Raw genomic sequence first — 15,910 nt, 5'->3', positions numbered from 1 at the left:
CTTTCTGGTTGTTGTATTGTTCTCAGTTGTTCAGCAAAATGTGCTTACTTTACCTAGTGGATGGATGGAGGATGTAGAAAACTCTTGAGTTGCGATTCTGTGCTACTGTTTTACATGTTGCCAGAATTACTCACTTATAAACATGTGAAGCGCTTGCCACCTGCTACTGAATGTTTAGAGCTCTGAGTTTGAAAATTGAAATATCTGTGTTGGTAACATAAGTACACTTAATGCTAGAAATAATAGTTAAATTGTTCTAGTTTTTGCACTGGCAAATATAACTACAAATCGTAGCAGAAATAAATTATAGTTAGGATACCGCAAAATTATTCATGCAAACTACTGCTCTGATACTACCCCCCCACCCCCCCCAAGTCCACAGTTTATTTAATATTTGATACTAAGGAAATAAAACTACTAGCATCCTTACTATTAAATTTATTAGAAGCAATTATTTAAAGTTCACTCTACAGGAATGCAGTATAAGATTTTTCTAGCTTAGCTGTCAGCTTCTTGGATGACTATTGAAAGACAAAATAGACCGTTTATCCTGACAACACAATTTACGCAAGAGCCAACATATTTAATATTAAATCTTTAGACCAGTGTAACGTTTGAGACAATTAAACTATGAAACCATGAAAAATGGGAGCTAATATGCCACACATGAAGGTTTATTTTGCAATTGCAAGTTATCAGTTTCAGAAGGATGTGAAAATAAACATCCTGAAAAGGATCTATTTTGCATTTTTGTGTTGCCAACTGGTGGCCAGACAGTAGAGCAGACTTAACCATTTAGCAGCTGGGCTTGTTCTGTGTGAATTTTGCATACTGTTCCATGCAGAAACAGAAAACGTGACCTTGGAGGTCTGATAAGGTAGTAGGAACTCACCAAGCGTAAACCCTGGTGCCTGAGTTAGAAGGAACTGTGTTGAATTTATCTCATTTTTACAGCATTCTTACTAGTTGCTACTTGAGCTAATGTATCTGGATTGTTTCCAATTCTTTTTTGAAATCCTTTAAGAAGCTCTTTGTCCCCCTCACTTCTCGCTTTCTCTCTGACTTAAGCAAAAAACCAAACTCTTACCTTTTTTTTTTCTTTTTAATTGAAATCATTAGCCTCTAATGCATGAGCTTTTGGGATACGTGTATAGCTCCCTAAGCTGGGCAAGTTGTAAAAGTCTGCTACTGTCTTCCATGCTGGTGGACTGAGCACAAGGAGTCAGCATACACAAGGATTTTCCCTTGGACATTGTTCATCTTGCTACCTCCTGGGGCAGAAGCCTGTCTGTCAGGCTCTTGGGCTCTGAAGTTTATAAATATTAGCACCTCTATCAGGTAGGTACTGCATCACTGAGACAGTTTAACTTCTCCAACCTAGAAGGAAGAAAAAAAAGCCGATATTCCCCAAAGTAAATTTATGCTAACTTTTGGGGGTCATTATCACCTTTTGTAAACAGAGTTCATGTAATGTCAAGAGCAGAATATCATTTTAACAAGGTGATGTTTTAAGGAGTACCAACAAATATTACATTAGTTATGGTTCTGGTTACTGAACAAAAAATTTCATTTCTGGCCTCCCTGTGACTCCAGATAAATTGCAGTTCCTTCATGCTAAAGCAATTTCTGTTTGGGTCCCAGAGACTCTTGAAAGACTGGTCTAGAGGAAGACACTGCTTTTCTGGTGTTTGAGGACCAGTGAACCTCCATTGCAAGGAACTCTGTATAACACAAGCTCCTGTGAATCTTAATGGTAGAGCCTGGAGTTCAGATACATGCACACACCATTCATCCTCACCAGCAAAATTGTTACTCGAGAATTTGGTTGATACCTTTATGCCAAGTTGCATTTTAATGGAAGTAAAAATGCACAAAATAATAAATGCAACCCTCTCACCACCACCCCTCGAAAACCACCATGGAGGAGAGTTAATGGAAACCCTGACACTTAACTATAACTGCACTTCCAGGCACCACTGTAATAATGGAGTAGTAAACCTTGTCCTGATGAAAGCTGTTCTGAAAGCAATAGCATTTATTGTACCTCCTGTGCTATTTGCAGAGCAGAACTGAAAAGTAGTTTGTTTTGCCTGGAATGAACTACTTTATGAATTTTAATGTACGATGTAATATTAAAAGCTAAACCAGGATTAAAGAAGATTTTTGTTCCCGAGCTAAAACAGTACTTATGAGAATGTGTTATAAGAGATTTTTTTGTTTCACTTTCAATGGGGAAGAAGCGACCTTCCATATTTGTGAAAACCTCTTCAGATTGGTTATCCCTTCTATAAAAAACTGTCCTTTGTTTAGGAAAATTGAATTAATCCAGAACTTCTTGCTGCTGTAATCAGTCTTGTTTGATGAATAGATGTATCTGGGCAGGCCAGGAGGGGATGGATGTGTTTGGGTTGTTTTTTTTCCCCAAGTACTTTTAGAAGACTGAATTGATTGGTGACAGGAAGATGGCCAAATGATTTTCTGATTCTTGGTGTGATACATTTGTAAAATACAGCTCCCTTGTTCAGTTAGTGTTTGCAAAATCTAGTTAAAAAAAAAATTAGCTGATCTATGGTTTCTTTCCTAAACAGAAAATGTGGCTATAAGTGTAGGTGGTGTGCTTAAGCGTGGATAAGATGAGAGATTATGTTTTGTTTTGTTTTTCTCTCCAAAATGAATACTTTTTCCACCTCCTCTCCCAAGTCCTGAAGTTGCATCATTGAGGACTCTTTTGTTTTCTGTTCGGGTTTTTTGAGGAGGAGGGTGTTTTTTCAACCCAGCTTCAAACGGCCTCTGTCTTGAACTCAATTCTAAATTCAACACAACAGCCTAGATGCTTGCTATGTATGAATTATGAAACAATTTTATGTATGGATATTCTCCAAGAGGTTAATTAGCATTATTGCATGGAATTCATCAGACCAGAGCAAACCAATGGTCCATCTAGTCCAGCCAGAGTCTATACCTGATCTTTGAAGAGAAATTACTAAGAGGCAGGGGAAGAATTTTTATACTTGGGCATGATGTAAATTGGGGAGGGTGAGGGGATTGCTGTGAACAACAACTCCCCAACAGATAATTTTATATCTTTTAAGACTTCTATTCAAGCTTCTGGGTCTAATATGGCTTTTTGATGCAGATGCCCCAACCCTGGAAGTGTTCAAGGCCAGGTTGGATGGAGCTTTGAGCAGCCTGGTAGAGTGGAAGGTGTCCCATCCCATGGCAGGGGGGTTGGAACTAGATGATCCTTAAAGGTCTCTTCCAGCCCAAACCATTCTATGATTCTGTATTAGTGGTTTCTGTTCTCTTCCTAATGCAATACCAGTCGAAGGCACCAGGAGTTTGTTTAACTTCAGTGCTATGTTAGATGCTGTTGAGTTTGTTGTACCTGTATAAAAACACATGTGATTTACCAACCAGAATGAGGATTTTAGTGATTCCCCTGGGTTAAATGCATATCTGTAGTAAATTGGGTATTGAAAAGTTTGGACCAAGATACACAGTTTAAAATTACATCTTCAACATGGTGTGCAAGTCTTGGTTTTGATTATCTGGGTGTTTGCAACTCAGTTAAGTGGTCTGTGAAGTACTGCTCCAACATGAAACTTGTCTTTTGAAGCTGAGTAGCAATCAAAAAAGGCAATGTGCTAACAGAAGAGACATTTTGATCAGGATCACAAGAGCAAAGTGTTTCCTTCCCGAAAGATACCATGGACTTGAGTGTGCTAACTGAATACCATCATCTTCTCATCTTCCCCTTAGGACCCTGAAAGATTAGTTACAAGTCAGAAATATTTCTTTGGGAATGAGTGAAATAACTTTGCCAAAATTTAAACCTGAGGTCCAAGAAGGTGTGTTGACAAAACCATCTCATTTTCATTTTTTAGTTTATCTTAGCCTGATTTTTACAAGCAAGCAGAGAAGGCTGTCTCCAGTTGTATATTTAACATCACCAATGCTTGTCAGTTATCTTTTACTTTAAAGGTTATAAAATTGCCACTGATTTTGGAATTCCCAAATGATTTCACTGCATGGTATTCAGGAGCTGCACCTGCTCTTGTGGCCACATGCTGATTTGCCCAGTGTGAGGCATGTGTTTTCATGCTCGGCGGTAGGAGGAAGGGAGGTTCGTTTGCTGCTTCTCACACTGCCCACTGCCAGGTGCCTCAAATGCTTCTGAGCAGGTGTTGGACAGGGCTTGGCCATCCTTTACTGTAGCAGTACCTGAAAATATGACACTGCAGAAAAGGAAACACCTCTCCCTCCAGGTCATGTCTGCAAAGTACCAGTTATTTTCAGGTGAAAGCAAATCACGACATAAACTTTATGCCACATTCTGGGATTTCTCCTAATTTTCCTTTTTATTTAGGACTCATGTTTTCAGATACCAGAAAGTTGCTAATGCTTGCCAGAAGGCGGCAGGTGGAGGTGTGCGTTGATGCCTTGTTCTTGCTGGGGTTCTGCCTCTTGCAGCTAATGGGCATGTGTTAGCACAGCTCCTTTTGAAAAGCCTCACAGACAAATCAGGCTCAATAAAAGTGGGGTGCACGCCCAGTTCCCGGGCTAGATTATTTTATCTTGAAAGCCCTATGGAGGATAGTTAACACAAATTGAGTGTGACATTTCTAGGAAAAAATGGGCTGATGATTTGCCTAAGTATGTCTCCCACCTTTGACACTTATATTGTGAGACCTGTGACATATGAAAGCTCATAGAGTTAGATTAGAAGATAAATTATCATGTTGTCATGATTTCCCTTTGAACCTCAAGGGACTTTAGAGCACAGGAAGATGCTGACTTGCACTGAATTAAACTGATAGTGAAAGTGTGGGTTTAGGCACCTACTTAGAAGTAGACTGAATCACCCTCTGGAAGTGTCAAGCTCTATCCATTAGATTTCAAGGTAGCCTGAATGACTAACTTAGGCTACACGTTTAACTTCTGCATGGCTGCACTAATGCAGCTCTCAAGAGCTTCAGTATGAAACAGTAGATTTGAATTGAAATCTAAAGGTTTGATTTTGCATCATCACCTTGTGGGTTCTTAGCAGAAATCCAGTCTTTCCTTTTCTCTGGTCTGCTTTAGGATTAGTGATCCATTAGGTCCACTAATCTTGGGCAAGCATTGCAAGAGCAGCTGCTAAAGAAAGATGTTATCCTTAATTATTGAGAATAATGTAGGATAAGCTGAGTACCTGGTGATTTTTTGTACCTCTCAACTGATATTGCAGAAACTGCTCCGTAGCCCTGGTGGGATGATTCTTGATGTCAAAACATTGCTTCAGTCATTTCCAGTGGCTGAAGGAAAGGATTTTCTTCTGCACATCATGTCACTACTGATGTATGTTTTGTTATTTTCCTTAATGCTGCAGATGCAGCACAGATGTGGTAGCGTAATCATTCTGTCTTGTTTTCGTGCTTTTTTTTTTTTTTTAACCTGGACTGTAAGAAGAATAAATATTTGATGTATATAAGTGAAATGCAATTGCAATTAAGGTTTTAAAAAGCTCTACCTTAATATCATGAATGAATGGCTAAAATGTTCATTATTCTAAATTACTGCTTTCTTAAAAACAGCGTAAGAATTCAACAGGTAAGGTAATATTCTTTAAAGTTAAATCTAAAGTCACAACTTTTCTGCATTATCATGCATTTGAGTGTACTGGACGTAAGGCATGAATCAAGATATATCTGTCAGGGGTTTATTTCATTAGAGGTTCTTTTATGCTGCACTTAAATTTTCACTTAACTTGCATGGAGTAAAGAAATCATGTGAGGATTCACCAGTCCTTACAAGATTGTTTGACAGATTTGCACCTAATTTGTTTTATGCTGTTGAAAGTCAAAGTGGTCAGTTAATGATAACTCATATTTCAGATGCACTCACCTGTTAACAATATGCTGAATTTTCTTGTTTCCCAGTTGCCTGAACCACGAATAACTTATAATGTTAGATCTCTGAAAAGCTGAAAGAACATCAGAGTAAGATTGAATAAAAGGAATAAATTGGAAAGGGGAGCTACTTGGGGAAGGAAAGAGAGGAAAATAACTTCTTCATAATGAACAATATCTCATAAAATTTATTTTCTAGGTCAAAACGGCTACTATTGCCACAGAGAGGAATGGAAAGACAGAAAATAATTCCATGAACATTAATGCTTCCATTTATGATGAGATTCAGCAGGAAATGAAGAGAGCTAAGGTGTCTCAAGCACTGTTTGCAAAGGTTGCGGCAACCAAAAGCCAGGTAAATTTGTTCCCAGGGCGCAATGGCCTCCCTGTCTGTGTGATTATTTCCCCTATCCCAGTTTTGATCTGTTCCTGTATGAGTTATAACAAATGGCTGGGTTAGCACACCAGCCTGGTACCACAACTTGGAGCTCCTTGTGAGTCCAAAGGTAACCTCCGGTTACCATTGGCCAGGCAGGTTTAGAAGCATCTTTCTGAGATGCATCCCTCCTTCTTCCCCACCTGCGAGATGCTTTCTCTGCATGCCCGTGATTCTTGCATGTCTCAGAAAGCATCAGATTCATCAGTTCTTAGCTAGCGTGGACATGGCAGAAGCTCTGGGCAAATTCTGTGTAGTGCTACCAAATTCATCTCGAGGCTTTGGTGTTTTGCAGTTACATGGTGCTGTTGAACTCTGAGGTTCTGTTTTTTTTGTGGAAATACTTGGACTGACTGGTGAGGCTGTGCATGGGATGTGGAGCAGCAGTGTCCATGTCAAAAAGCAAACAAAAAACCCAGCAAATTACAGTTATACAGGTTACATCTGAGAAAACATGAATGATCTTTATGGAATATGATGGCTGCTTGTTTACTTGCATGTGTTCATATATTGCATATTCAGTTTTAAGCCTTTGTTGTTTGGTTTCCTGTTCTGTTCTCTTCGAGTGAAGAGTTTCTGTCAAGTTTAGTGGCAAGAGAGGGAAATCAGCATGCACTTGTTGGGTGTGATTATCGTAAGTGACGTGTCTTCTGAGATAGATCACCAGAGTATGCAAAAGCATTGATTTAAGTGAGAACGTGCTCAAGAAGTAAGTGAAAACATACAGAAAAATGGGAAAGACTAGAGGCATGTTTATACCAACATTTCAAAGAAATGGTATAGGTACCAATGCTTGCAATGTAGAATTTTCACATTAGATTAAATGTTAAGTCCACTTAATTACTATTCCTGTTTCATAGGAAAATACAGCATCTTCCAGGGAAAGCTGATAATGAAGTTAGACCAATGTTCCTTGGGCCATCAGCATTTTAGTGCTGGTTTTCTTTTTAACAGTTTTTAACTTTTGACTTCTGTGTTGTTCATGTCTTGGAGTTCACTTCATTGTACGGAAAGGATGTTGTCTCTTAAGTTATATGCTGTAAGGAACACTTAAAGGGATATTTTGGAAATGTTATATCAAAATGATTAAACTCAAGCTGTGGACTGTAAAAATTACAGCTTTATGGGCCACATGCCTGCCTACCCTTCAATCACTGTCAAAGTGATAATTTCTGCAATAATATGTTTCTTTTATTGTGGGATTCTAAACACCAAGTGCTGTTTAAACATTAAACTGAATTGTTTATGTTAGTGCTGTACTCGGTGTGTCATACATCAGGCCACTATAATCTCCCATGGAATGTAAAAATTCTGTCATGAATCATGGCTTGTATATCAGAAATTACTGTAATTTTGATTGGAAATTACAGGGCTCTTGAAATGTTTCTAATTATGATAGAATGTTACAGCAGCTTCCAACCTGTGTGCTCCTCAGATGTCTTTATTTACATGTCAAGACCTGGGGATAGAGAGCTGTCCATTTTCTACACCTTCCCCTTTCCATTACAGTTCTCCACAAAACTAAGGTACGAAGCCAATCTATTGGTCCACATAATTTTGATCTGATCTGATTTGTGTGATAGTATATTTATTTAAGTGCATAGTCTTAAAATTGCTAGGCGGGACAGCTCTTCCAATGCAGACACTAACACAGACAGGTAATTGAAGAGAAGCACAAAAGCTTCCAGAGGATGTGGTGCAGGATTTTTAGACGATTGGTATAAAATTTAGTTTCTTGTACAAACTTTGTTACCAAGTATAGAAAACAAACAACACCAAATACATAGTTCTTTTCCCTTTTATTGTGGAGATTATGCTCGTATTCTCAGAGGTTATCTTTCTCTCCAGTTTAAGCAATGCAGTGTTAACTTATATGTGAAGCAAGCGTCTGGGTCTGTAGTTAGTGATGCTATTTGTAGTAGAAAATTGCTTCACAGAAGTAACCTCTTTGGTAAACTGGATGTGTTGGGCCTTCTCTAACCAGCTGCCTACTAGTCAGCCAATTAATAAACTTAAGATATGTAGTCCAGCCACATATATTTAAGGGGTTATCTGTATCATAAAAAATTCTGTATTGGGGCTTATCAATGGTACAGAGAAATATTTCTAGGGATAAAGAAGTCTCCCTTGCACAAAAAAGAGGCTTAATCAAACATATTATTAATAGAATCTCACTTGAGAGAGATCCATTGTTGTTTTGTTGTTGGTTTTGGGTTGTTGTTGGGTTTTGGTTTTGTTTTGTTTTTAATTTGGAGATATTATTGGTTTCCTGCTTAGAACTGGAAATCCTAGAACAATCACTTCCAGTTACTGAAAAGTCTGGAGGATGCATATTAGAGAATGATGCGTTGGTTAATAGTTTTGTTTTTAATATCACTAAAATTGAACATTGCTGCTCTTATCATATTTTGAATAGAAAAACTTGATTAACTCCCAAGTGTAGTCTGGAGTTGTGGTATAAAACATTGTGTGACCTAAAACAGCTCTGCCATTAGTAGGGCAAAGATAGTTGTTTGCTGGAGGGCCTTTTTATTAATTTTGGTTTTTAAGAAACTGATTTGGGTCAACATGAGATTGGGTGTCTAAGTAGCTGGCATCTGCAAGGTGGCTGGGCTTGCCTGAGCCAGGAGACTGCAGATAATGTTCTGCTGACAAGAGCACTTTGTACAGAAGAGTTATTAAATGATGCACTACAGAAGTTTCTATTAAGCTAGTGCTGAGGTAAAAAACAAGCATCTTCCCTTGTGCTGTGTTAGTGCATTTGGCAAGTTACCTGGTTGCCGGTGGACCACATGTAGACCTGATGCCCAACAAACCAGCTGGCTACAGGGGCTCAGTGTGGCAGAGGTCATAGCACAGGGCAATGGTGGGCTGGAGGGAACAAGAAGAGATTGCAGTGATGTTAGTGAGGTCGAGCTCTGGCTTACATGAGTGATGGTTTGCATAGTTGTGGTTTCATGGCACTCTTCGCTGGTGGCTTGTTGGCTTTCCCAAAGAAAAGGTACTGTCTTTGGAACAAGACTGGGGACTAGCTAGAATATTCCTTCAGATGTTGAAATCTTTTCCCATATAAGAATGTATGCATTCTGTATATTTTTAAAGTTTCTATGTTTTTAAGGATCGATATATTATCTGCAACATAAATTAAAATTATTTTAAATTCAAAATATATACTTTAAAAGTTACTATGGTTCTACTGAGGAGCTAAGGAAGATATTGTAATTCAAATTGCTTGAATACGTTGTATCTTTGGGGAGTTTTAGAACTGTAATTGACAAAAAACTAATGTCAGTATTTAAAACCTTACTTTTTTATTTCGAGTTGAGTGCCTAATAGGTCTGCGTGTTTTTTTCTTAGATTATGTTGAAAAGAGAGCTTTAGAAAAATGCATGCAAAAAAAAAAGACAGAAGGGTTTACCAAATGCTTTGTGTCTGCTCCCAGGTTGTTGATTTTTTGTGGCAGAATGGCAAAACTAACAGCACTGTTTACTAAAATTGAATCAGCACACCTGAATAAGTCAAAATGAAAAGAATCCACACATAGATTTGTGTGGTACACGTTACTTTTACAGTTTAATCATACTGGGGGTTTATTAAATTTATAACCTGACAGCCTGATTCAAGTAATTATAAAAGCACATTCTTAATTTCGTTATTTCAAACAAAAAAAGTTGATTTGTGTAATGATCATTAAGGCATCATGGTTCAGTAACTGTGCATTGGTTACAATGTTTTCATGTGGGAGCCAGGAATGAGCTTTTTTTCTTGATGGTGACAGATGCTGAAATCTAATTTTGTTCCATAAAAACAGACAAACAAACAAACAAACCCCAAACCTAAAAGCCCGGAGAGATGAAGCAAGTAGAGACTTTTAGTGTTTCTGTATGTTTGCTGTGGTTTGAGAAGTTACATTTATGTTAACGGCTTATCCTGAAAAGCTGGGGCCTACACATGCTGGTATGAAGCTGGGAAGAAAGCAAAACTTTTCTGAAAATCATCCTATGTTGCTCAAGCTTTCTTAAATTTAAAAAATTACAGTTTGCAAAAACTGAAGTAATATAAACTTCCGTATTCCAAGAGTCCCATATGTTACAGTATAAGGACATTAGCCTGCGTTATTATACCTAAATGAGTTTATAGTAGGATAAGTACATAAAGTCAGTGCTTTTCTGCAGCATCAATCCTGTTATTTCCTGAGTGTGGCTGGCTACATGAAAAAATGCCCTCCCTTCTCACTGAATAAAATGCTTGTATGTTGAAGGTGAGACAGTTGCCTCTCACAGAATTGTGCTCCAGTTTTAGTTTTAGAATAAAACTAGTGGAGTACTACACATACATCCAGAAACTTCATATTATTGTGGAGAGTTCTGACCCGTTACTTTGAGCTGTTGCACTGTGCTGCCTAACTTCCTGTCCTTCTGCCCCCATCTTTCATTTTGGTTAGGCAGTTAGCCCCTTGGAAATGAGTTGTTTAGCATGCAAGACATAGAGGTAAAATCACTGGTTCAGTCCATGCCAGGGACTCCATCATAAGCCATCAGGCAAGTATTTTGTACAGTGGTATTTTATTAGAAGTGTTTGACTTTTTGCCTTAGTGTGCACGTGGAGTGTCCTCCTTCCAAAGGCTGTGTGCAGAGGCGCACCAGGTAGGCATTAAGCAGAGCATCTAACACTCTGAGTAGAAGGGAAGGAGTTAAATGGGAAGGGAATGCTAAATATTGGCACTAAATTGCTTTTGGCATGCAAATACCATGCTTTTCCTGACATAAATATTTTCAGAATAGGCCATTAGAGTTCAGGTATATAAAACCCTGCTTTTACTGGAAATTTTAATGTTGTAGTAAACCCAGAGATTTATAGTGAAAAATTGATGTCTGTTATCTCACTTTTTATCTTTTTAACCAGCAGTTTTACAAATGCTATATCTTTGATCTGGCTTTTTCCATCTAGAGACTAAGCTATATACTCTAATAGGAAAGTCATTTTTAAACAGCTTCCCACACTGAACAAGCATGGTATTGTGGATCTGGCACAAAGATGTAACATGCCATTACCGCAGATATAGAACAATCTATTCAAGTATTTTCCAGCTGTGGGGAAAGAAACCTGTTTATCACCAAGGGTAACCCTCTGTTAACAATGTGGCTTTAAGAGGGAGATCTTGAAATTTATTTCCAAAGCTGTTTCCTCGGGGCACTGCACCTCAGGCTGCCCCAGCAGGGTCCAGCCTAGGGAGCAGGAGTGGGCTCAGTCCTTTCCCATCACCCTGTGTCTCTGTCGGGTCCTCTCCCGCCTTTGTCTCCCTCAGAGCAGCTGAGTCACTTCCTGGGTTTAAATCTTGGCTTAAAAACCTTCTTCCTCCCCCCCCCCCCCCCCCACCTTGGCACACAGTGAATTCTCTGTAGAGCAGAGAGGAATACTGCACAGGGAGATGCGAGGTGGAAACAAATCGTGCTCTGATGTCTGCCTTTTTTCCACTGGTCCACCTTGCCCTCACGGGAAGGTGAGATACAGTGGTCAGAAAGCACTCGCTGCAGAAGTGCACCAAACAGCTTCCATTTATTTTATTTTACTATTTTGTACTATTTTCCTCCCCGTTCTGCTACCCTTGGGTGATTGCTTTGGCAGCTGAAGAGGTGCCATGAGCAACAGGAGTCAGGATGGGATCGGGTGTCAGCAGGGATTGAAGAGGAAGAGTGTGAACTGAGAAAGCAAGATGGGCTTCTGCGCGCGATCAAGAATTGCCCCATAAAGCGACGTGTCATTCAGTGAAACTGTGAAACTTGGCAGATAGAGCTGATTTGTTTCTTCCACAGAATACCATGTTGCAGAGTCATAGTATGTTCTGTCTCACTCAGGTCAGAGGGAAAGAGGTTTTCGGGTTTCTATTGTGGGAACAAAATGAATGCTTAAAGAGGTGCTCCCTCTGCCCCATGTCCTCATCTTTTTTTTTACAACATCTCAGTAGTAAAGGTTAAAACCTCGGAAAACTTCCTCAGGATTTTCTTTTTTTAATCAATTCTCAGAAAAAGGGTGTCAAAATTGAGTTCAGTTAACTCATTTGTCACTCAACCTGGCTAGACCTGGCGAAGGGCCAGCACTGATTCTGGCCATATCCCACATTATTGGCATGACCCTGGTGGAGTGGGTTGACTTCAGTGAGTCTTGGGTCCCCGCTAGTAAAAAGTAAACAAAGATGCACTGAAGAGGAACCTCCGTAAAATCTCCAAGGTGATTCATATAAATGTGCAATTGCCCATGGAAATCTGCATGGCGGGGGGGGAAGGCATTAAAACTTGAAATGGTTCAAGCCGAAGGAAAAGGTACAGAATTGAAATTACTTAACTGGTAAGAGGATTACGATGACCTCTTCAGACAGCTTCTTGGGGCCATGCAGCCCTTTCAGCACGTAAGGCAAAGGCTGGATTTGTTGACACACGGATGAAAAAGTGTGTTTCCGAAGCATGCTTTCCATGTGGGGTCCAGCTAGAGGTTCCCAGGGAGGTGGGTGGCAGCGTGAGCTGTTCAGAAGCTGCTTACAATCCCCATAGAGGCCATTTAAAGAACAGGTAGCAGCTTCAAGAAATGCTGTATATTTGAGCCCTAAGGAAAGCTTCCCTGGAGGGATGCAGTGCACACCTGCCCTGCATTGGTCAGGAGTTAATGCTTAATGCTGTCACAGCTTCAGCCTGCAGCACATCCCTGGGAGGCGCTGGGGCTGAGATTTCTCAGCACCTGGCAGGATGTGGCCCTGCAGGTGGCCAGAAACAGCAAAGGGGGGCTCTTGGCTGCTTTTTGTCTGGTGGAAGGAGCACGGATGTGTGGGAGAAGCTAGAAGTCCAAGTTGAAGTCATTAAATGTACAAATGAAAAAAGAGAGCCAAGTAGAGGAAGCTCTTTACAAAATATGAAATTCTGTTAAAGCAGCAAGACGGCGCAACATAAGGAATGTTTGGTACATGTTATTGAAACTGAAAAATCAGAGTATGGAATGAATTGTAATTTAGCATAATCCATAATTTCACAGTTTTCATTTTGAATTATTTATCTTATATGATTTGATTAGAGATAAAACTGGCTGACAAGATCTTGAACGTCTCTGCATGTCTTAATGACAAATGAAAGAAGTCCTCATTATAACTTCACTGTTTTAAAATTTTTATTTGTATTGTTTCTATATAGTTCCCTTTTATTTTTAAAGCATATTTCAGATACGCATTGTGTACACGCGATTCCATAACCCATCAGGCTTCAGTGTTGCCTCAGTACCTCTGATTCAGTAAATCAGATCATAGGCAGCATGCTGTCATATAATAAGGTGTCTGATCCTTATTACCAGTTTGTTGATGCACAGACTCCTTCAAATTGACCATTGCAACACATGGTTTCCCCTGAAACTAGCTGTGATAATTAGCGTGGCTCTAATGAGACAGAATGTCACTGATCTTGTGCTGAACTGTCGAGTATCGACGCTACGGATGGGAACTGTCAAAGCTTGCCATCTGTGACAGAGCTTGGCATATTCCATTTGCAAGGTAGAGCATGCTCAATAGACTGTTTTTAAACAAATGGTCCATTTCTTGATTAGGGCTCTGTGTTCTGTTACCGTGGAAGACTTTATATCATAGTTAAACTTTTTCTTTTTTCTCTCTGTTTTTTTGCTGGGGTAAGCTTGTTATGAAATGAAACCACTACTAATTCTAAAACTGGTGCCTTTAATCTTCTGCTAGCTTTTGGAGGATAGGTAGGGGGAAGCTGAGCATTTATTTATTCTTCTTCCTTCCCCCAGTTGTCTTAGTGTGGTTCTTTAGAGGCGAGCAGCTCCGCGAGGCTTTTATCTGATTTTTGTAAGCAGTGAGGGTGTAGTTTTGAAGGCTAGAGGAACAAATCTAAAAAGTCTTAGATGCCAGGCCACGGAAGCACGTGCACCCGGGATGAAAGATGTGACCGGTCAGGAGAGTTGGGCGCCCCAGCTCCCGAGACCGGCCCTGCAAAATGCCGTGCAAAAAGTCCAGCACTGCTTATCATTCCAAAATATGCTTTGTTGCTTTTTATTTCCTCCTTCTCTGGCAGACCACACAGGGCTTGTTCTGAAGAACATTTTCACTAATCTGATCAGGCAGCCAAATACGCCGGGAAAACTGCTTTAATGATCCCACTAATTACCTCAAGTCAATATGAACTGTATTATTAGACTGAGGGAAAATATTCCATTAGGTCTCCCCCTTGGGAGTTTCTCCGCTTTGTGATGTCACAGAAGCCTTCGCCCTCTCGCTTGTAATTAATTTTATTTACACACGCAGGCACGCACAAGGTCACACCTGCACAACCGGAGCTGGCCAGGGAGCTAGTGGCACTCAGGCTTAATCAGATCTGTCATAATTACCATTCTGCATGTTTCTGACACACGCTGTGAAATATTTCAATTTAACTGCCGCTACCAGCACAACCAGATGTAGTGTGAGTGTGGCTGCATTGGAAATATTATTCCTCAGGATAAACTCTCTCCTCCTCCTTTTTCCTCCCACCCCCTCTCCCTTTTACAGCTAATGTGGCACAGAAGCTGATGTATCCTGTAAATCTTGAATGCAGCGCTAGATTGATAACAGCAGATTAGACAGTTTAACCACAAACAGCTTGTTCATTTTTCACAAATGAAAACCACATGTGGTGTAACTAAAATTTCAGGCTCCTTTTTTTTTTTTTTCCCCCCTCCTCTTTGGTTGTTGTTTCCTTTTGTGTGTGTGTGTGTGTGTGTGTGTGTGTGTGTGTTAAGGTCTGCTTTCACTGTAAAGGAGTGAAATAAAAGAGTAAACATATAGGGGGGAAGAGACTGCCGTCTTCGGAGATTATTTCTCCGTGACCTTTATTAAAAACCTTCCTTGCTTTGGCAAAGAAATCAGGTACCGCACAGGGGGTTTTGTGTCTCGCTCTGAGACTTTCAAATCTCTGGGTTTTATGCCCACTTATTAAAGAAGTCATCCTACTGTGCTGGCTTTTTAAAATAACATGCCAGCAAACACCTTGCTTCTAACCAAAAATGTAGCCTTCACTCCTGCCTAAATTTAGTAGAAATAAAATTTTTCTGCCAAGTTTTTCACTATGATTTTTTTTTTTCTCTGAAAAATCTTCCCCTCCATTTTCCTTTGGGAAAAAGATTCATTTTAAAAAAGAATCCTCAAAGTGTCTAGAATTTTGGCAAAAAATCTATGTCTTTTTTTATCAAAACATTCCAGTATTTCTTACGTGAACAGATTCAGGTTAGCTCTTAGGAAACTAAATGTTGTCTGTAAATTGTTTTGCTTTTTTATATTTTTTTTCAGTTAAATTGTTCAGCTTCCCCTAATTAAACAGCCTTAATATTAAGAATGCAATTTTATACAAAGTTTGATTATAAGATTCTAAAACGATTCTTACAGCAAGGACAAAAGAAAAAGTAAGTGTGCAGAGTGGAACTGAGGAGATTCCATGGGAGCTGTTGCAGGTATTGTCAGGCAAGAGGAGTGGTCCAGTGCATCTGATAGAAATTCATCAAATCTAATCTGTAATAAGGCTTCCAGGAGAGGTTTTTAAAAAACCATAGCTTT

At 39.5% G+C, this 15,910-nt stretch overlaps 1 protein-coding gene across 8 annotated transcripts in view; it reads left to right on the top strand.

Annotated features, from left to right (window-relative positions):
• The window catches only part of SATB1 (SATB homeobox 1), a 92,344-nt gene that overhangs the window by 59,042 nt on the left and 17,392 nt on the right, over nucleotides 1-15,910 (top strand). For all 8 annotated transcript variants that reach the window (XM_061464908.1, XM_061464911.1, XM_061464907.1 and 5 more), the window contains one exon: nucleotides 6,088-6,243. In XM_061464908.1, the coding sequence (XP_061320892.1) occupies nucleotides 6,088-6,243 (156 nt within the window). The remainder of the gene's footprint in view (nucleotides 1-6,087; nucleotides 6,244-15,910) is intronic.

The sequence above is a fragment of the Pezoporus flaviventris genome, unplaced genomic scaffold (assembly GCF_033815535.1).
Source record: "Pezoporus flaviventris isolate CSIRO_AGI_PZ_B2104156 unplaced genomic scaffold, CSIRO_AGI_Pfla_v1 ptg000037l, whole genome shotgun sequence".
Taxonomy (NCBI): domain Eukaryota; kingdom Metazoa; phylum Chordata; class Aves; order Psittaciformes; family Psittacidae; genus Pezoporus; species Pezoporus flaviventris.
The sequence above is the reverse complement of the archived record's forward strand: the minus strand, read 5'-3'. Positions and strand labels throughout refer to the sequence as shown.